This window comes from Atractosteus spatula, chromosome 7 (assembly GCF_055471065.1).
Source record: "Atractosteus spatula isolate fAtrSpa1 chromosome 7, fAtrSpa1.hap1, whole genome shotgun sequence".
Lineage (NCBI taxonomy): Eukaryota > Metazoa > Chordata > Actinopteri > Semionotiformes > Lepisosteidae > Atractosteus > Atractosteus spatula.
The window spans coordinates 862900-884915 of record NC_142712.1 but is presented as its reverse complement, the minus strand read 5'-3'; the positions used below and the strand labels follow the sequence as shown (position 1 = coordinate 884915).

Genomic DNA, 22016 nt, shown 5'->3' with positions numbered 1-22016 from the left:
ACTGTTCAAGAGCCGAGACTGAAACCTGGCACTGGCTGCAAATGTGATGCTCAGCCAAGCCAATGACTCAGTGGAGATATAGGTGTGTTCACCTGGACAAATCTGTCAGAGCATTCTCACGGCTCAGAATGTGTCTGAAAAGTATTCCTGTCGATTCATTTTCCTTTATCACATATTGAGATGAAGAGGCCAGCTCTCATGGCTAAACAGGGAGCAGAAGGGAAAGGATATTGCCCTTACTTATTAAATTTATGTTTTTTAAGCAAAAAGAATACCTTGTTGCATGTTTTCAAATATGTAAATGTAAAGAGCACAACAACAGATGTGGGAAACTGTAAACCAGAAAGAATAATTAAGCCCATTCCTGCTCTCTGCGGCCATCAACTTTCTGACTCCAAGCCCTGCCTACAGGGCAACAGGGCAGCAGGTTAGCAGGAGGGCAGGAGAGCACAACGCACCGATATGGGCTGTAATAACGTTTCAATTTAAATAGGTAACTGATGCACTTAAAAATATGCGGGAAGCGTAGCGATCTTCTTTTGAACACCTTTTCTTAATTAAAAAATAAATAAAAATCATTCTGCCTTACGCGATAATTTGTACCTCATTTAAGAGAGCTCGCTAGATCTTGTGTTCTTTCCTTGCTGTTTAAGACAGTATTGGGATATAATAGTTTTCGGGTCGACGTGTGAGCGTAATTAATTCTTTCGGGTAGGAAATAGTGATGTTATTTGTATGTACAAATTAAGGTCAGAACAACAACACATTAAAAAAAAACTTTTTTTTTTCCTTTGTTGGTAAAGTCTTAAATAAGACAACAACGAAAAAGATGTTTATCAATCTGTGTCAACAGGGGCTGCTAAAGTTTTAGCTGGTCGTCTTTCGAGTCTCTCTAGGTTGCAAATTGTTTCCGAAGCTCCAACGTAGAAATGCAATCCTCTTACAATCTACCTGGACAGAAATGGATTAGGTCTGCGTGTCCCTCCTGCAGCTCGACCGCAGGTCACATTGTAAGGACTTGAAAGGATGTGTGTGATCCCGACCCGCTATTGCAATAATTCCGAGGAATACATTTGTTGAAGACGGGAAAATGTGAAAAATACTATCAAATAAATTGAACAAGCTGTCAAAATGTTGCAGTGGCTCGCTAGTTGTCGCAGTAGGCATCGTGGTGTACCAGATCTGCAAAAAATGCGTCTGAAGTTCGTTGGTCTCCCAAGTGCTGAAGTTGTCTCTAACCTCGGGCTCTGACGACGCGACAAACCATCTCCTTCCTTTTCACACGCTCCGAGAAGCCCTTCCCGGCTGTCCTGATCATCCGGCACCGGTTGTGAGTTGCGTTGAGAGGTGTTTTTGCGTGAAGGTGAACATGTCTGGGGAATGTTAAGGACATGGGAGTCAAACGCCTCAATTCTTTGTAAAAAGAGACCAACGAAGGAGATACGAAATATACGTGTGCAGGACAGCTACTAAAGATGTATTGTCCCTGAATCAAACCTCTAACCAGTCCAGAAGATGGTAAGTGACCTAATAATAAAGTTTTCACTTTATTTTTGCTTCTTCACAGTCTTGGCCTTTTGAAAGTCTGACAGATGCTTGAAATTACTGATGCCAGTTACATTCTTGTAATAGAATCCTCCTGCTGGTGACAGAATAGATGGCTATTTATCTTCAACAAACTTGGGAATGAACAGAAATTAATGCTAAGGTGCAGAAAACAGATAGCACCATTGGGACTGAAGTATCGAAGTCTGTGTGTGGATGCAGGCAGGAGTCTATCAGACATGGAGCTTGTGTGCTTGTGTGCGTTTCCACTAGGCAGGACCTGCAGTGTCTCTGTGAGCTTGCAAGGCTCGCTGATAAACCCACCTGCTCTCTTTTACAGAGGAGTCTCCTTCTCTAAGGCTTTGAATCACCCTCCTTCTGGATCTGGGCACGCTCGGGGGACAATGCGAAAGATCGCAGTCCATGCTAGAGGCTTTCTGTTGGCGATATCTCACCACCCCCGGTGGCCCCCCCTGAGAAGCACCCCTTCCTTCTCAGCCCTGCCATTCTCCAGTTGCTTGCTCTGGGCCCTCTTGGGGGTACTGGTGCTCCCCTCCAGCGTGCAATGCCTCGTCTTCAAAGTGGGGGTCCTGGGGCCCTGGAGCTGCGACCCGTTGTTCTTGAAAGCTCTTCCCAGTGAGGCCGCTGCGCTGGCAGTGAGCCGGATCAACAGTGACGTCACCCTGGACTTAGGGTGCAGGTTGGACTTCGTGGTCCTGGAGGAGGCATGCGAGACCTCCAAGGCTCTGACGGGGTTCGTGGAGTACGAGAAAGTCGCCTCTGCGTTCGTGGGCCCTTTGAATCCTGGATACTGCGACGCGGCCACGCTGCTGGGCAAGAACTGGGACAAGGCCATCTTCTCCTGGGCCTGCATCAACTACGAGCTGGACAAGATCCAGAGCTACCCCACCTTCGCCCGCACCCTGCCCTCGCCCACACGGGTGCTCTTCAATGTGATGCGGCACTTCAGCTGGGCCAACATCGGCATCGTCTCGTCCAACGAGGATATATGGGTGGACACAGCCAGTAAAGTGGCCAACTCCCTCCGGAGCCTCGGGCTTCCCGTGGGCATCATAACGTCTGTGGGAGAAGGGACCCAGGGGATCGAACAGGCGCTGCAGAAAATTCAAGCAGCTGGAGAGTTAAAAAGTAAGTGTGCTCTGGCCAGCAAGGTGTGTCACTGTCGTGATGAGCCTGGAGTGCTTAAGCAGAGGTGCTCATTCATGCTGACTTTCGTTAAGTCTTTAAAGGTTTTAAATCATTTGCTGCTAATGTGTGAATACAAGCGAGGGTTGTATTTACATAAAAATATTTTAAAGAAAATACATGCACCTAGGACATGCCCCTTTTAATAAATTAGATGAGAAGGACTTCCACAGCACAGCTGAGCACGATGCTGACGGACCACTGTGCTTTGTGTTGGATGGCAAAGAATAAAATTGTGGGACCAGTTGCCATTGCTGGAAACTGGAGCCGTATTTCTCATTGAAACTGTGACAAGACAATTGTCAGGTTGGCAAGTTCTTAATATATATATATTAGTTAATAGAACTAAGAATAAAGAGTTTGGTGAGTGTAGGTTGCAATACGATACGTTAAGAAAACTTTGTATAAAATAGTAAATGTGATTTTGAGGCAAACGATTTTTGCAATTTGTTCCTAATTACTTTCTCAAACCACATGTTCTCCTTAACATCAGTTATGGTATACCTATGGTAATCCTAATCTTAATTAGGTCAATGTAGGACGTAACAATATATTGCTTTCGCTCATCTTTATGACTTTGGGTATCCTACTTAATCATTCAAGAGAGAAGTTAAATAACAGAAAATTAGTTTTTGTGGTCTTGCTAAAGAGTAGGTGTGATTTTCCCAGATAGTGTTTTTTTCTTGAAAATACAACCTGGATGGTGTTTGGTATCACTACTGTGAGTGAGGAACAAAGCTTTGACATCAACTGAGACAATTTAGACTCAATCCAGGAGGATACCCTTTTCAGAATGTGTGACACTTCAGCAAAGGCAAAACAGGCTTGCTTTTAACTTTCCAATTCCTGACTAGAATTGGCTTAACGATAAATGCCCTTGAGGGCTGTGTGTCATTGGATGGAAAAAGCTTAATAACAGTTATAATAACATAAGTGATTAACTAAATCAACACACTACTGGTGTTACCCTGAGTAAAAGACACTTTAGGAACAAATTCACATAGATCAATTTCAAGAAACAAAGAACTTCAAACTAACTTAAACGTAATAAAAAACAAGTAGTTCAAGTTCAAGTGGTTTACATGTCAAACTAAATAATGGTAGTGCAACCTTTTCCATAAGCCACTTATTTTCAAAGATTTTGTCTTACTTAGAAGTCTACTGGATCAGATACCTGCTTATCAGAACGGCTAAGCATGTCAAGAAGTACACAATCTGATTGCCTTGAATGCCAGGCGCATGATTATACTGTAAACACAGTGTTGCAGACCAGTGTGAGTCTGGTGAGTTGACATAACAAATGCATATGAAATCAAGTAACAGCGCTTGCCTGTTTCAGAACTAACACAGAGAACAGGTTGAAGATTTCTGAAGCTGACGTTCTCTCCAGGCACACAGTGATCTGACTAATTACTTATCACTACAGTGCAGATACCCTCTGTGCACAGTGTTGTGCCCTGCAGAGCCCAGAGCCTTCTCCAAGGTGTGTGACACCTCAGTGCCTGGGAACCCAGAGGAATTAGCAAGGGAAACTCATTCAGAAAAGTGGAGAGCAATCACCTGAGTGTCAAGGCCAATTAGTTCTAGTTCCTGCAAGAGAAGAAAGAAATTGTTAGAATTAATCAACTTTATTGATTAGTTGCCTTTCATAAAAATGAATAGTATTGTACAATCATACTTTAAGGACCAAAATGTAAAATCTAAACAAAGATTCAACAAAATGTATCAGTATATATCAGATAATAGATGCAATAAAATCAATGTGAATATCGGTTTATGACTGGGGAGGTCTGATCTCACAGGGAAGAGTCTTCCTCAGGTTGGGCGCACAGCAGATGGGGGCTCTCTCACAGATTCATAGTCTCGCTGTATTTCCATTAGAATAAGACCAAGCTCCAGACTGGAGATGCTGCGTTCTCAGGACACCTGGGTTTTTGTAAAGCGCTCTATGACAACCTGGCATGCAGTGCATCACAGCAAACAAGTCTGGATGAAACACAAACATGAACTACTTTCTCTGCAGCAGATGTTGACAGACAATAGTGATGTGCTGGACATGCAAATGGAACATTTTGAGTTCAAACTAAGGCCATAAATGCTTCCAGAACCTTTCACTTTATCACGTTAATCAATTTGAAAATCATTGATAGCTATACTAAGACTTTTTGATTCTTGCATTGGATGCAGAAAACCTAGTAAATTTACCTCAGCTGCAAAAATTATGTTGCATCTGAAGTATAATATCAGTTTTACAATTTACTTGCACAAATGCAGTCACTTCAGTGTCAGTGGTGGTTTGAACATACATACTGTATGAATATGATCAATGTAAAGACTGAGTTTCACACCATGAGGCTGCAAAATGCCACAGAAGTGAAGCATGAATAAACCACACAGAACAGGACCAGGTGTGGAACCCAGACAGGTGTCAGACAAGCCTGGCTAAGCAGCAGACCTAAACCCACCCAGAGAGACATTGTTCTCTCTCAAGGACTGAGAGCTGAACCACCAGAGAGCAGCACCAGATATGTCAACTCTCCAGTCTGTTGGAAGCAAGGGGAATATGGCAGTATTTTCACTGGCACTGAAGTACAACAGAACTGAAATGGAGAGTACATTTTATTAGCTTTGTTGTGCATTTTGGTTTTCAAAACTCAAAAGTGAAAACTATGCTGGGCCATGATGGTGGTGCACTGTTATTGGTGTAGTCGAACAATATTGTAAACGATCACCTACAAAGGAAGATACTTAGGAAGGCTGTGCAGAAACAACAGTCTGCACACCAGGCTCATTCCCGATTTATTATTAAAGGCTGAAGCAAAATACACAAAAGGTTTCTTAGGGCAAAGCCTGACAGTCATTTACAAAATGTCAAGCCAGCCCCCAGCCCCAGAGCTGGTCTACCAACCTTACTCAAACTGCTCTAAACTAACACGCAGTGAGATGATCTTTTTTTATATAAACACACTCCCTTGTGTGCAAATTCCACTTTTTAAGTCATTCATTTTAGCAGCTCATTTGAACAATTCACAACAGGTGTAGACGATATACTTGCAAGAGAACAGTGTCTCTTTGGCGACCTCAAGTGGCCACACCATGGTCATTACGGCCTTCTCTGTTCTGCAGGAGACTGCCAGGAAATAGGGTGTTTCAGTGCCACACATGCTGTGGAGAAAAGCATCTCCTCACAATCAGACACTTAAAGCATCACAAGGAAGACAATCACCATTGGTTTCTGCTACCCAGATCACGTGACTGTGCTAATTGGTACAGGTGCTTACAGGATTATTGAAATATATTTTTAGCCAGCAGCCATATCAACCTGCAACTCACAACTGGCAGCTCACTGAAGCTCAGCAGGTGTGAACCTGGTCAGTACATGGATGGGAGACCTCCTGGGAAAAACTAAGGTTGCTGCTTGAAGAGGGGCCAGAAGGGGGTGATCACCCTGCAGTCTATTTGGGGCCTAATGCCCCAGTATAGTGATGGGGCACTATACTGTAAAAAGACACTGTCTTTTGAATGAGACATAAAACCAAGGTCCTGACTTTATTTGGTCATTAAAAATCCCATTTCTCGAAAAGAGTAGGGCTGTAACCCTGGCGTCCTGGCCAAATTTCCCATTGGCCTTTAACAATCATGGCCTCCTAATAATCCCCATTTCTTTACTGGATTCATTACTCTGTTCTCCTCCCCACTAATAGCTGATGTGTGATGAGCGATCTGGCGCAATGTGGCTGCCGTCACATCATCCAGGTGGGGCTGCACACTGGTGGGGGTGGAGGGGATCCCCATTTTGAATCTGTTTGAGTCTGACAACCCTGTGAAGACCACAATGCCTGATTCAGGAATATCTCACCCACCAGTGGTACTAAAACAACTAAACTGAAAACTGAGGAAAAGGTTCTTAATGCATTTTCAGTCTCTGTGTGGCTGTAAGTGTTACCTGCTAAGATAAGATGTCTCATTGCACAAAAAAATGAAATCTGCTTAAATTAAATCCAGCCTCCCCTAACAACCCCCCACCAATAGAAACTGAGCTAATACGAGAAGCATTTTTTAATTGATGCCATAATGCTGCCACACAAACCTTCTGTCAGGGTGTTGAAAACTGCATAAGCTGCTTTGAGATTTGTTTAGATCTGCTGTACCTAGAGGTCCGTGTGCAGCTGCAGCTCCTCACCAATGCCCGTGAAAAAGTAATTAAATGAATCCAACAATTTGCCAGAATGCCGAACAGTGATGACAAGGCCAGTAAAAGCCACTGCTTTGTCTGTTGCAGTTATTATCATGTGCATGCACTCCCTACTGATCGGAGGACAGGAGCAGGCAGCTTTCCTGCTGAGAGCCAGCGAGATGGGCCTCACCAGTGGCAGATATGTCTTCGTGCCCTATGACACGCTCCTGTACAGCCTTCCATACCAGAACAGCTCCTTCTTCCTACTGAGGAACGACAGCAAGCTACAGGAGGCCTATGACTCTGTCCTCACCATCACTGTGGAGTCCGACGAGAAGTCGTTCAATGAAGCCTTCAACGAGGCCAGAGCCATGGGCGAAATAACAGCATCTCAAGACCCAAGTCGGGTACGTTCTGCTTTTTGACATTGGTCAGCCTCCACAGTCTCCTGGCCTTTTTGCCAGAGAACCTGAGAAGCAGACAGCATTGTTAAACTGTTGAGTCTGATGTGTATCTGCAGCTGGCCTGTGCAAGTAGTCTTCATGTACCTCTTTCAGAAAGCCATGCCTTTTGATGGCTTCAATGAATGAGCCACAGCTAGTCAATGTTTTAGCACCCCTGATGAGTCCTGTTATTTACAGCAATATAAACTGAACAAAGTGCACTTAGAGGAGATCTATGCCTCTGTTGTCTAAACATAAACAATTCTGGCAGCCACATTTATCAGGGCCTCACAGAAGCACTAAACAATTGCATCAGAGCTCCTGTTTAGTCTTGCAAAGCCCAGCCTGTCTGAATCATGAGTTGCTCGTTCTCAAGCCATTGGTCTCCTGACTCATGTCATTTGTATTCTAAGATGACATTCGTTGACGTAGGGGACAGACATTTATCAAATGGACTGGACCTCGTCTTGGTACTGACACTTTATTAACAGGGGACTTTAGTTTTCACACAAATGCTGCCTCAACTGCACAGTGGATGAAGTCTCAATTTATTTTTTTATTATTGTTACTGCTTTTATTTTTACCGCTGCTCATATATGTGTTAATCTGAAATCCTTAGAGGGACTGTCTTAGTTGTAATTTTTTAATTATGTGCAGACTGATCTTGGTAGAAACTCTTATTCTGAGTATAAGGCGCACTATGGCTGCCGTCGCATCATCCAGGTGGATGCTGCACATTGGTGGTGGTGGAGGGGAGTCCCCATTACCTGTAAAGCGCTTTGAGTGGAGTGTCCAGAAAAGCCCTAGATAAATGTAAGCAATTATTTATTATTATTATTATTGACCACTGTGGCTTATTCATTTCGTCTAATGAAAATGCAGAGAACAAAAGAGCAGGTCCTCCTTCTCATGCTGTCATGCACACAAGCCTGCAGTGTGCACAGGGATTCAATCCCAAGCTTCTTGGTCTTTCTGCTGCCTTGGGTTTTGATCTGAGGAAGTTTGGAAAACTTAAGACATAATGCACAAAAACAAAACATTTTTATCTTTACAAGTGTGGCCACATTGGTGCAGTAGACTTATGATTTAAAGTTCCAGTCATTCAAGTTAAAAATATTTTATCTAGACACGTTTGACGACATTTAATTAAATTTTTCTTCCTGGCAGAAGGAGTTGATTCAAGTCTGTCTTGTATTTCTAATCCAGGTTTCACCATTATTCGGAACCATCTATAACGGCATTTACCTCATGGCCAATGCCATCCACAATGCCAGGAGGTCTGGCCAGTGGATTTCTGGAACTAACTTGGCCTCGTTCACCAAGAACATGACATTTAAAGGCTTCAACCAGAGGATCCAGACGGACAGTCGAGGGGAGGGTTTGACGAACTATGTCATCCTGGACACGGACGGGCAGGGGAGCCAGCTGTACCGCACCTACCTGGTGGACATGACCTCTGACCTCGTGCGCTATGCAGGCCGGCGCATTCACTTCCCAGGAGGCTCCCCGCCCAGTGCGGACTCCAGCTGCTGGTTTGAACCCAACGCTATCTGCACTGGAGGTAATGTGTTCTCTGTGAAGCAGCAGAAGCGTTTCCTGACGCCATCCTTCATCTGTACAACTGGTTACAAACTGGAATGGTTACAAACAAGAGGGGGCCTTCAGGGTCTTCTGGGCCATCTGGTAGTCAGAAGTTTATACACTCCAGGTTCTCATCTTTTCTTGGAAGAAGTCAGGGTATCGGCTTCAGCAACATGGCTTGTTCCCCACTCCCACAGCCCCATGTCAACTCAGGGGACCTCAGACATGTTTATGAAAATTTCAGGAACCTGTGTCCGAGTCCTCAGGGTTCTGAATTCTGATGGAGCTCATTTACCTCGTTTCAGCTGGGCCTGCACATATGCTATATGCAAGAGTAGGCAGAGCGCTGTGTAAGTCAGTTCAGGTCAGTTGGTCTCTCCACTCATGAGAAGATAAGAAAGGTTCCAAGCAAACAGAGGGAATTCATTTTAGACCATCCAGCTTGCTTGGTAGTTAGAAGTTATTTGATCTCAGGATCTTATCCAGCTGTTTCTTGAAAGAAGCCAGTGTATCAGCTTCACTCAAAGGCTGTGTGTTTTCCTGTCCCTGATAAATCACCCTGTACCAGTATACCCAGTATACAGAGCGTACGCACACCAGTCGACAGTGAAGAAGACAGGTGCATCAGCAATTTTCCTCTATTAAAGATATTCACACAAAAATAACAATTTCAGTGCTGCAATTTGGGGCATAAATTGTGAGATAAAACATCTTTATATTTTGTTCTTGTTGTTAAATACCCTGAAGTCTTTTTTTCTCATTTCTTAACAATTTGTTTATAATCCTCACTGAGTGCCTGCTGTCCTTCTACTAATATTTGATTAAAAAATAACACAGATAATGAAAACAAATTAAATCCTGTTAACATGCACACTCTGCATGTTCTTTTTTTGTGTGCGAGGGGATTAAAGCTGTTATTCAATCAGCAATTAACGCTCGGTAAAAACACAACAGTTACAAAACAACCTTCCTCAGATCTGGGGAAAAATAAAAACCAAAACATGAAGCTTGTGTAGATTTTTGAAACTGTTTTTGTTTCTATTTTCATGTTAAGGCTTTTAGTCTCTCTGTTCACTGGCTATGATTGAATGGCATGCCGAGCGAAAGGATAGTGTTGAGGACTGAAGGAGTCTTCTCTTCTTGCAGGGGTGGAGCTGACCTTTGTGATCCTGGTGTTCGTGTTCATCTTCCTCCTGGCTGTGGGTGGTCTGGGCCTCGCCTTCCTCATTAGGTGACTGTGTGTCCCCTCTGACATTCCTCCACCATTAAACGTTAATTAGTCCAGGAGGTTTGAACTGCTGCATTTTAACGCTGGCATAGAAACTTAACGATTTTGTTCTTTAAGAAAGAAAGGAGGAGGTGTGAGTGTCGGGTGGCAGGTGATCGCTCTGACATGACGTTGGTTTTCCAGGAGGAGGATCCAGCAGATCCAGCTTGTGAAGGGACCCAACAGGATCCTCCTGTCTCTGGAGGATCTCACCTTCATCAACCCACAGCTAAGCAAGAGGGTAAGCCCAGTGGCACTTGTTCAGTCCACAGTAGTAGAGTAAAGAAGCAAATATAACTCAAACACAGTCTTTCCTAAACCAGGAAATCATTCAGGAGCTGTCTAGTCCCCAGCCTCTCTCACAAACCTGTTTCCTTTCCTGTAGCTACAAGAAGCTTCAGCGAGCGATGCTGAAGGGGGATACATATTAAGAGGGAATTCATTATTGCTGTTATGCATAGTGTTTTACGTATTATAATTCATTTTATTAAAAGCAGCTTGCATTGGCTCCTTTTTATACAGCAGTGCATTTCGCTGGAGCAATCGGAGTGAGGTTCCTGGCTCATGGGTACAACAGCAGTGTCTCTCCTGGGATTTGAACCCAGGACCTTCCAGTTACAAGCCTAAAGCACAAAGCACTACTGCTCCCTGCTGCCCTTATAGTGGAATTGATTAACAGTCAAGCTGTTTTTCATATACTCAAACAGCTGTAAAAGTTGTTTCATAAAACAATGATACATTGTTAACAACTTCAGTGATTTTAATAAAGATCATGAAGATCTCATAAAAGAAGTTTACAGTGAAATGACCTTTTTTAAAACCATGATTTCATTGATCAGGGAGCCAAAGGCGAAAGGAGGAGCTGGCAACACTTCTCTCTGTTCTTCTAATTGTGTCTTCCAGAAACTCACGTTGGACGACCTGAGTGATTCCAAGAGCACCATCGAGGGAAAGAGTGTGAAGTCCATGGCACAGTCTCAGTCTGTCAACAGCATCACAGCCGCGACACACGAGTCCTCGAATGTCGCTGTTTATGAGGTGTGTGGACAACAGAACGCAATGCATCCGCTTTTTAAAAAGCAGGAGCCAACTTCGAATTGTCCATTGACATCAATGTCCGATGTGATTAATAGGGCTTGTTTGGAATGACGCAGCTTCATCAGGCTGTTAAATCCACAGTGATGGAAAAGCAGTGCTGGTGTGATGGTGATGTTCACCACAGTGCCCAGTGCTGCAGGGGAGGACTGGGACACTGTGTGGCTCTTGTGCCAGTAGCAACACTGATACACATACTTTGTACAACAGTGTTCAAACTTTAATCTTTAAACAGTGTTTAAAGATGCTGAAGATTATTGGCTTAAAGAACCCCACATAAATTGGTCTGTGTTTATTATAAGGTGTAGGATTTCTTTTATTGAATAGTGAAGTTTTGAAATAAAGCCACTGAGTATAATTCTGTAGAATAGTACAAACAATACAATGGTATACTTTTAGGTTTTGGGTTTAAAACGCGCTGTATGGTTTTCTTCAAATATCCGTGTATCCTCAGGAATATTGATGAACTGTTCAGTTCTGTTCCACTTTCAGCAAGTTCTTAAAATCTCCAAAAATGTCTTATCATCCCTAAGGTTATTCTGATAGTCCAGTTTTTCTTCTTTTCCAGGGAGACTGGGTCTGGTTAAAAAAGTTTGAGGATGGCACCTTCAAGGAACTCAGGCCAAGCTCGACCAAGATTTTGACCAAGGTGTGTTTGCTTACATACAGCGTTTTTATCAGCACTTCACACTGTTAAGGACACTTCACAGACACTTGTGTCTCGTTTTCACCACCCATACACTGCTCCTGCATGCATGTGTCATCGTCTGATGGAGGTCAGCTATGAGGCGGGTGGCACCTTTATCCCAGTGCTGACCGATGGCTGGAGTGAGCCGGCTGGCAGGGAGCTCTAACAGTGGGTCTGTGCTGTGCTTTACCTGTCCAGATGAAGGACCTCCGCAACGAGAATGTCAACCCGTTCTTGGGCTTCTTCGTGGACTGCAGCATGTTCGCCATCGTGACGGAGCACTGCTCTCGGGGGAGCCTGCAGGACCTGCTGCGCAACGACGACGTCAAGCTGGACTGGATGTTCAAGTCCTCCCTCCTCCTGGACCTTATCAAGGTGCCCCCTCCGAGCGTCTCCCCCGTCCAGACGCAGGGCCCAAGCGTCAGAGGCATCGTGGGTGGTCACTCTCGGTTCTATCTTCTCAGGGCATGAAGTACCTTCACCACCGCGAGTTTCCCCACGGGCGGCTGAAGTCTCGCAACTGTGTGGTGGACGGCCGCTTTGTCCTGAAAATCACCGACTACGGTTACAACGAGCTGCTGGACTCCCAGAAAGCTCCCAGAGCACAGCCCCCTCCCGAAGGTACTGTTTCAGACCGCTAGGCTGGTTTTGCAGGTTGGATCCTTGGACTGCGCCCTGGCAGCTGAACGAGAAAACTACCAGAACACGCGAAGAACACACAAAGCCACACCTCCCACCCCCAGGGTAACGTGTGATGGCATCTCCATCCCAAAGAAAACACCTTAACAGGAGTTGAGAGCTACTGCATCTTCCTGATATCCTGATATTGATATCCTGCTCTGTTCTTTTTTCAGATCTGTTCTGGACAGCCCCTGAGCTGCTCAGGGACCTAGACAACTCTAGGAAGGGCACATATAAAGGGGATGTCTACAGCTTTGCCATCATTCTGCAGGAAGTGGTAGTTCGTGGCCCCCCTTACTGCATGCTGGGGCTCCCCCCTGCAGGTAAGGAGTGACTAGATGCTGTGCCCAGGTCCAGTCATGAGGCACTGCTGCTGCTGGAGACTGGAGTAAATCCCTTACACTGTTTTCGTTGTAAAGACTGAAATAATGGGGCAGTGAACTGCCCGTGTGTGTTACAGTTTACACTGAAAAGGACAGACTTCTATCCATACTTGTATTTAATGAACAGCACAAAGTACAGAGCAGCGTATTGGCAGGCGATTTACAGCTAATGAGTTTGAATTGGACTGAATTATTTGTTATGATAGTAATAATGACCCCTACACTTCTTCCACTGTAATAGTAGAGGTGCTGGAGTTTCCAGTAGTTGCGGTAATGTTCAAAATAACTTACAAATAGATTAAATAATATACTAACACTTACAAAGCGATTTTAGACTGCTTTCAACTTTGTCACCTGTTGTGTAAGGGGGAAATATATTTTCTTCCATATACGGCACCTATTCCAGACCCTGCCGCCCAAGCCCACACAGGAGCTGGACGCGTGTGGCCTGCTTCCCACGCGGCTCTTGTGTCTTTCCCCCAGAAATCATCCGGAAGGTGAAGAAGCCGCCCCCAATGTGCCGGCCAACGGTCGCCCCCGATCAGGCCCCCCTGGAGTGCATCCAGCTGATGAAGCAGTGCTGGAGCGAGCAGCCTGACCGGCGGCCGGCCTTCGAGGACATCTTCGACCAGGTGAGCGCCTCGTGCCTCCCTGCTCATCCAGCTCATCAAAGCTCCCATGTCAGGAGGCTGTGCAAAGACCTGCCGTCGAGAGGTCATGCTCTGCCTGTGAAGCTTTGACTGTCGCATGTCTAGTCCAATGTTAGACAGCCGATGAGAAAGCTGATGGAGTAAGAAGGGCTCTCTTACTGCCTTTTCTTTCTAGTTCAAGACCATCAACAAGGGCAAGAAGACCAACATCATCGACTCGATGCTGCGCATGCTGGAGCAGTACTCCAGCAACCTGGAGGACCTCATCAGAGAGAGGACCGAGGAGCTGGAGGTGGAGAAGCAGAGAACGGAGAAGCTCCTCTCTGAAATGCTGCCCCCGTGAGTAGCTGAAGCCATTGAACAGGCTGTAATGCACAGTGTTGCAAATGGATAGAGACACAATGCTAAAAAGAGCATCTTCTCGAGGTCCAAATGTCCTTTTTCACACTATTTAGCAATGTGTTCCTGTTGTGTCAGTGGAAAAACTGAGTTGTTTCCTTGCTGTAACCAACACATCAAGCAAGTCTCCAAGGGAACGTGACAGGAAATATGTCAAATTAAAGATTTTTTTTAAAAAGTGTGAAATAGACAATATTAATTTGTCATATACAGTATCAAGCCTCCATTTGGAATGCAAACTGTTTGTAAGTCAGATTTGCAGCCACTGCTTCAGTTCAGCTCCAGGACTGAGGACTGTTCCACTGACATGCCCTCCTGTCAGAGCCGTTCCTGCTGTGGCCTTTCAGGAGAGTGAGTGAGTCTCCCCAGTGTCACTGCAAGCCAGCAGCGGACAGCTGGAGGAGCCCTGTCTGAGACACACCACCCGACCTGAAGGTTTTTAATGTGCTCCATGCTGGACAGCTTAGTTTTGTGAGTCAGCCTGAACCTCATTTGAATAATTATTGCTCTCTCCTCCCGTAAATAATAGTACGCCGATACAAGCAGTCAGTTCCACATCCTGATACTGTCTTTCCAGCTCTGTTGCAGAGGCTCTGAAGACTGGGGCCACAGTGGAGCCGGAGTACTTTGACCAGGTGACCATCTACTTCAGCGACATCGTCGGCTTCACCACCATCTCCGCCCTCAGTGAGCCCATCGAGGTGGTCGACCTCCTCAACGACCTCTACACGCTTTTTGATGCAGTGCTGTGCAACCATGATGTTTACAAAGTAAGCTGAAGGAAGACAGCGTGTATTTCTCAGCCCATTGAGTGTAGTGCAATAGAGACCTATGAATACGGATACATAACCAAATATGCTCTGCTATAATATAATAATAAAAAAAACATTTTCTTGTTCATTAGCTTGTATCTATGTCTGTCTTTGCCCTATAGTATCAGTTAAGATGAGTTTTCCCTTTACCTTTACCTATTGAGGAAATGAAAGTTGCTGTATATGGTCAAGCTAAGCTCTGTAGGTGTCTACTTTTGAACATTAATTGCTTCCCAATGAATGAAAGTTCAATAAATACTCTGGGTTCTCAGAGTCATGATGCAGCAGGTAAACAGGCTCCAATTTTTTATTTTTATTGTCTATTGGTTAGTAGGCCTTAATGTTAAAAAGGTAAGAGTGAGAAACACAAGCATTTGTGTTTTGACTGATAAAGGATTAAACATAAGTTAAACTTGAGTAACCCCCTGACCTTTCCCCTGCAGGTGGAAACTATTGGGGACGCCTACATGGTGGCCTCAGGCCTGCCGAAGAGGAATGGCAACAAGCACGCGGCAGAGATTGCCAACATGTCTCTCAACATCCTCAGCTCTGTGGGCACCTTCAAGATGCGGCACATGCCTGATGTGCCTGTGAAGATACGAATAGGAATACACTCAGGTGAGGAAGACAGCTTCCCTCTCACTGCACAGCCCTGTTCCCTCTCACTGCACAGCCCTGTTCCCTCTCACTGCACAGCTCTGCTCCCTCTCACTGTTCAGCCCTGTTCCCTCTCACTGCACAGCCCTGTTCCCTCTCACTGCACAGCTCTGCTCCCTCTCACTGTTCAGCCCTGTTCCCTCTCACTGCACAGCTCTGCTCCCTCTCACTGTTCAGCCCTGCTCCCTCTCACTGCACAGCTCTGCTCCCTCTCACTGTTCAGCCCTGTTCCCTCTCACTGCACAGCCCTGCTCCCTCTCACTGTTCAGCTCTGCTCCCTCTCACTGTTCAGCCCTGTTCCCTCTCACTGCACAGCTCTGCTCCCTCTCACTGTTCAGCCCTGTTCCCTCTCACTGCACAGCCCTGTTCCCTCTCACTGCACAGCTCTGCTCCCTCTCACTGTTCAGCCCTGTTCCCTCTCACTGCACAGCCCTGCTCCCTCTCACTGTTCAGCTCTGCTCCCTCTCACTGTTCAGCCCTGTTCCCTCTCACTGCACAGCTCTGCTCCCTCTCACTGTTCAGCCCTGTTCCCTCTCACTGCACAGCCCTGGTCCCTCTCACTGCACAGCTCTGCTCCCTCTCACTGTTCAGCCCTGTTCCCTCTCACTGCACAGCCCTGTTCCCTCTCACTGCACAGCTCTGCTCCCTCTCACTGTTCAGCCCTGCTCCCTCTCACTGCACAGCTCTGCTCCCTCTCACTGTTCAGCCCTGTTCCCTCTCACTGCACAGCCCTGCTCCCTCTCACTGTTCAGCTCTGCTCCCTCTCACTGTTCAGCCCTGTTCCCTCTCACTGTTCAGCTCTGCTCACTCTCACTGTTCAGCCCTGTTCCCTCTCACTGTTCAGCTCTGCTCACTCTCACTGTTCAGCCCTGTTCCCTCTCACTGTTCAGCTCTGCTCCCTCTCACTGTTCAGCCCTGTTCCCTCTCACTGTTCAGCTCTGCTCCCTCTCACTGTTCAGCCCTGTTCCCTCTCACTGTTCAGCTCTGCTCCCTCTCACTGTTCAGCTCTGCTCCCTCTCACTGCTCAGAGCACACAGAGTACTGCTATTATGTTAGAGCTGTGCTCCCCAAAACATCTTGGAAAGCTTAAGAATTTAGTGTCACTCTTTACAACTAAGTTGTGCATGTCTAGATCAACCATATCTTGAACAGGAAATTGATAGTAAGCAACTATATTCATTAATTTTTATTACAGGAAAGAGAAATATTTTTCATACTTCACAAAATCATTTCCACATTATATATTGCTTATGCATAAAAACATTGTCGTTTAAAGTTCACAGGTGTGTCGTCTTCTATTTCCGACAACATGACTTTTTCAGGCACCGACAACAGGGAAAATGTTACATTGTGTTGCTGTGACTCCTACTGGTTCTCACCCGGTTTCTCGTGTCCCTAGGGTCGTGCGTGGCGGGCGTGGTGGGCCTGACCATGCCCCGGTACTGTCTGTTCGGAGACACGGTCAACACCGCCTCCCGCATGGAATCCACCGGCCTGCGTGAGTACAGCGCTCAGCAGCGGGAGGGAGGCCCTGCTTACACCTTGGAGAGCATGCCAGAGATCTCACTGGGCACTGCGAGAGCCTGACTGGGCCGGCACGCGGCCACCCCAGTGTGCTCTCTTGTGGTGCCCAGTCCAGTGGGCATCCCTCATGCCACTCTGTCAGGGGCTCTGCTGCACATACAGTAGGTCACAAAGGGACACAGGACAGCACAGGGAGTCATTTCACCATGACTGAGAAGTACTTTAGCTAAAAAAAACTAAGTTAACAATTTTAATATTTGATGTGCAGTATGCGCACCCTTATTTTTCATTAAGTATCTTAGCTTGCAATACAGTATGTGCAAATTTTCTTTTAGTTATTAATGCTGTTGTTGTTGTGGTTGTTTTCAGCTTATAGAATTCATGTTAATCAAAGCACTGTGAAGATCCTCCGGTCTCTGAATGAGGGGTACCAGATAGAAGTCAGAGGGAAAACAGAGCTAAAGGTATTGACTTCCTCTGTCCCACTGTTCAGAATCCCATTTGCTATTACCAGCCCCAGAGCTCCTTTGTATCACAGTGTTATAGATCTGATTTCCATTCCCCCAGCTTCCCTTGCTATAAGACACGTCCGTTGAACAATGCAGGATGCAGGCACGGTAGATTGCTGTGTTGTCATAAATTTACCATTTCAGCAGGAGGCCACACACTCAATAATTCAGTATAAAGATTTATCAATCTAAATGTGTACTTGGCTTTGTGACATTGCTCGTTCTGCCTTTCCCCCTACTGTTCAACTTTTCCTTTACTGTAGGGAAAGGGCATTGAAGAAACGTACTGGCTGGTGGGAAAAGCTGACTTTCTGAAACCTTTGCCAAAGCCTCCAGAAATTAAACCAGGGTAAATGCTACTATTGGGGATTTTGCACGACAGTGTAAGAGATAAAAACAGAGGCAGCACTTCAAATCAGGCTGTGCACATTGCAATTTGAAATGTTTTATAAATTAAATATACATTTTTAAGGTAAGATACGGGTGACACAAGTGGTCACCAGCCTCTAGAGTGTATGAACAGGATGTTAGTACCAAACTCATAATCCTAAAACAGCCTGAACCATATGTAATATTTTATAAATAGTAACATTAATGTTATCTGCTAAAATATTATTTGTGCTGTAGTCAAGTGTAACTGAGACGTAAACGAAAATGTGATATAAAAGAGATATTTTTTTACATTTTTCTTTTAACAGCCACAATAAGAGCATTCTAGAGGCAAAAGAGAGACTGTGTCAGGCGTTATATGCCATGTTTGTTTTGCTGGTGGGTTTAGTACCGTTAGTACCGCTAACAAACGGGGCTTGTGCTGAGCCCTGTGTATTGTGCCTGCTGCAGGAGTGCTAATCACGGCCTGCCTCTTGAAGACATAGCCCAGTACGCAAGGAAGCAAGCTGAGAAAAAAGCTTGATATCAAGGGGAGAGGAGGAGGTAGTGCTCTGCATGCAGTGTCATGTGAAAAACAGTGTTGTGAAGGTTGTTGTTGTGTGTTTGTGTCTGGTGGTGTTTATTGTGTACACATTTTGCACAGGGTCTAAATATGTTCTGAGCCAAAGCCCCACAATAAATGTGGCCGGAAATTTGGACCCTGCTTGCCCATTGACTTTAATGCACTGAATTTGTACTGTTTTGCAAAGTATTTTCTCCTGGAGTTGGTTCTGACCAGTACCTGTCTCACTGTGAAGGTGGCTGACAGAAATCTGCGTCTCACTCTTTCAGGGACAACTGGCAGGAAATGGTGACTGACGAGATCAAAACAATCTTCCGAAAGGCCAACAGGAAGGTGGACAAGCCCAAAATCTGAGAGAAGGGGAGCGGCGTGGTGTGTCCAGCCGGGGGCTGCGTGATGAAGGGACAGAGGCCATTTGCTGCAGCTTACAGAGAGCACTTTAATAGGATTGATCACAGCCTGTTTAATCCCATTCTGCCCAGCACAGCAGAAAAACACAGATCGGTAACAAAATTAAAGGGCTTTGCAGGGTAGGAGATAGGAGTATGTAATCAAGTCTGATACATTATTCCCCTTTGAAAGGGATTTTGAAACATGCAGCTGCTCCCTTTCTTAATTTTGGCCACCAAGTGGCTCTTAGTAAGAGTTAAGTTAAAACATTCAAGAGTGAGAACACTTCAGCCACTTCATTTTCATCATCATTGTAATGTCAGTTGTGTTTTCGATTATATACTGGAGACGGATGTCAAAAGAGCTGCTTGTGAATCCTATTGTGAATATCATTTTTAAACTAAAATATACTGCAAATTTTTTGTTAATGTTTTAATTTAATACTGTAACAGTGGCAGTTCATGTAAATGTTCAGTGTCGTTTGTATTCTACATCACAGAGGGGGAATATTGTCTTTATTGGTAGAAATATGTGCTCTCTCTTCCCTCTCATCTCTGAGTTTCAGTGGAACAGAAACAGGCAGCGAGACTGAACTCTGGCACCTTACTAATCTCATGAGATTTTCCCAGGTTGCCCAAGAATCAAACCACCAGAACACCAGTCCCTCAATGTTCCACAGCCCACTCTTCCTGGGAATACAATCTACATCATCCTAAATACAACATCCTCTTATTGTCTTCACTGAACTGATTGTTTAGTTAAGAACTCAGGTCAGCTATTTATAGATCTTAATCAGTTACTCTTTTTAAAATATCTATAAAACCTGTAGGACTTCAACTCTCAAGCACTGAAGTTGCCCCTCCGTGAATTCAGCTGTGTATTGCTAATATAATATTTTGTTTTTCTGTTAAAGTTGTCAGTGGAAGTCATTCAGCAACTGTTGGAGGAAGTCATCTCTCAGGGAAATGTTTTTATTTACTTATTCTTTAGAGGTATGTGTTTATTATGATACTTTATTTGAGTAAAAGATCAATCTCAGGGTTGAGAACAGAAAGGGACTGAGTGCATTCTAGGGTCAACCTGGTAAAGAATGATTTCCAAAGATCCAAATAAAAAGAGTGCAAAGTCATATTAAGTATCTTTGCTTGCAGACGGGTTGAAAAGAAAACACAGGTGTCAAAAGGTTTATTCCTGCAGTGCTTTGGAAAACTGTGAGAAAGCAAGAGGAGCAGAAGTGCGAGACTTTCTCATTACAGCTGCTGCTTGAACAGTTTGAAAAAAGTCAAAGTCAAAATCTCATCAAAATTAAAAATATGAATTAAAGAGATGTTTCCTGAAAAGACCACAGACAGAAAAAAGAAAGACCTTCGGCAGAAATAACAGACAAATTGGAGATGGAATTAACCCCACATGGAAAAAGGGGACATTTTTCTGTGACACAGAAAAGACACAGGGAAAAAGGAGGAACCGCTGTAAGAAGACACCTTATTCTCATGAATCTGGAATCAGAAATGATCCACAAGAGTTGCAGTGAACCGCCTTGTAACCCAGGAAATAATAAGAGATACTTGAATAACTTAAAAACATTTTTCCTTTATGAATCCAGAACAAGATAACATCTTGATTGCTTTGCTTGAACACCCTTAAAAATCTTTCATGTTTTTCAGAGAAAGCTGTTCAGTGTTTGGCAAGGCACAAGGAATTTACTGGACTCCCAAAAACACGAACAGGAAGTAATCATTATTCATGTCACTTTGTAAATATTTGTGAAAGAAATATAATCTTGGACAAACATCTGGGTATCAGTGTCCTATCTTTTCAATACAAAGCCCTGTAACTCTCAGCGGTGTGATTATCATTCTGGATGAGTGTTCCAAGTGGGACAGTTCTTCTCACAACCTTTCACTTACATGTGTCAGATATTTCTGCAAATTCTGACAGTAAAATAGAAAAATTATTCACTAACTAAAAAGTGTTAACATTTTTTTAATAACTGAAGGCTGATGAGTGTCTTTTTCTATTTTCTCCAAATTCAAATATATTAAACATTTATCTCTCCTAGTGAGTGTAGGTAATGAGATGAATTTCCTTTCACATTAGTCGTTTTTACATAATATCTAACTGGAAGTAAAATGAACACCTTGTGTTGATTTAAAAGGCTTGTTTATCACTGAACTGGAAACCAGCTACAGAACACACCACTTTGAACTGTTCAACCTTAAGTAGATCTGCAAAATGTTTAAATCAGCCTGCATATTGTACTTTTCAGCAATTGTAGTCTGCAATTAGTCTGCAATATTTTTAAAAAGATAAATATATTGCTGCATGCACTGTTAACATGTAAGCTGCAATATGTAATCAGGTGAACATATTGCAGACTGAGATACTGCATTTGTTTAATGCACTTTGAAAACTAAGTCTGTCCTATTTTAGGGCAAAATGGTAAAGATCTTATGAATGTTTTTGTTAGATAGCTCAATATGAAGCACAAAAGTATCCTAATTAATTATATTGGTTAAAGGCAATATTTATTTTTTCTAATAGGAACTTTTGGGAGAAAATGGTTCTTGAAATAATTCATATTTATAATGATAGTGCAGCTATGCGGATGTAGCATAGGCTTTTAAACTTCCTTAGGTTTTGTAAGACAAATGTACAAACATATCCTAAACTACATGTCAACAGTAAGAGTTAAACACCTCTTATTTTCTGAACTATACCCAATGTCAAACTTTACAAGAATTAAACAGCCATATATCAGTGATGTAAACTAATTTGAAAGTTTCAAAAATGATTTAGCAATCTTCCAGGCTCACTCACTTGTGGTCCTGGGAAAAAAATCCAAATATAATTTGAATCTGAATTTGCAGTGGGGCATTCTTAGGAAAAAGTGGCTTAAATGATATGCTGTTAAAATATTGTTAGATTTTATTGTACAAAATGTAATTAAACAAGACATATTGATAACTAGAGGATTATTTTTAGAGTGTACTTTATACTTTTGAAAGGTACAATTATATTTTGTGGTGTATTTTCTTAGATCTTTGTGTAACACAA

The 22016-nt window shown here is 43.9% G+C and overlaps 1 protein-coding gene across 1 annotated transcript; it reads left to right on the top strand.

The window, feature by feature from the left end:
- Nucleotides 1-1949: 1949 nt before the first annotated feature.
- On the top strand, nt 1950-19115 carry gucy2f (guanylate cyclase 2F, retinal). The gene is made up of 18 exons (XM_088921251.1): nt 1950-2694; nt 7034-7335; nt 8578-8932; nt 10099-10183; nt 10364-10460; nt 11123-11257; nt 11883-11963; nt 12201-12377; nt 12467-12623; nt 12857-13006; nt 13550-13698; nt 13892-14055; nt 14693-14885; nt 15371-15545; nt 16984-17082; nt 17478-17572; nt 17881-17966; nt 18839-19115. Exons 1-18 carry the CDS (start codon nt 1950-1952, stop codon nt 18921-18923), a joined length of 3330 nt encoding a protein of 1109 aa, XP_088777377.1. The 3' UTR covers nt 18924-19115.
- Nucleotides 19116-22016: the final 2901 nt, after the last annotated feature.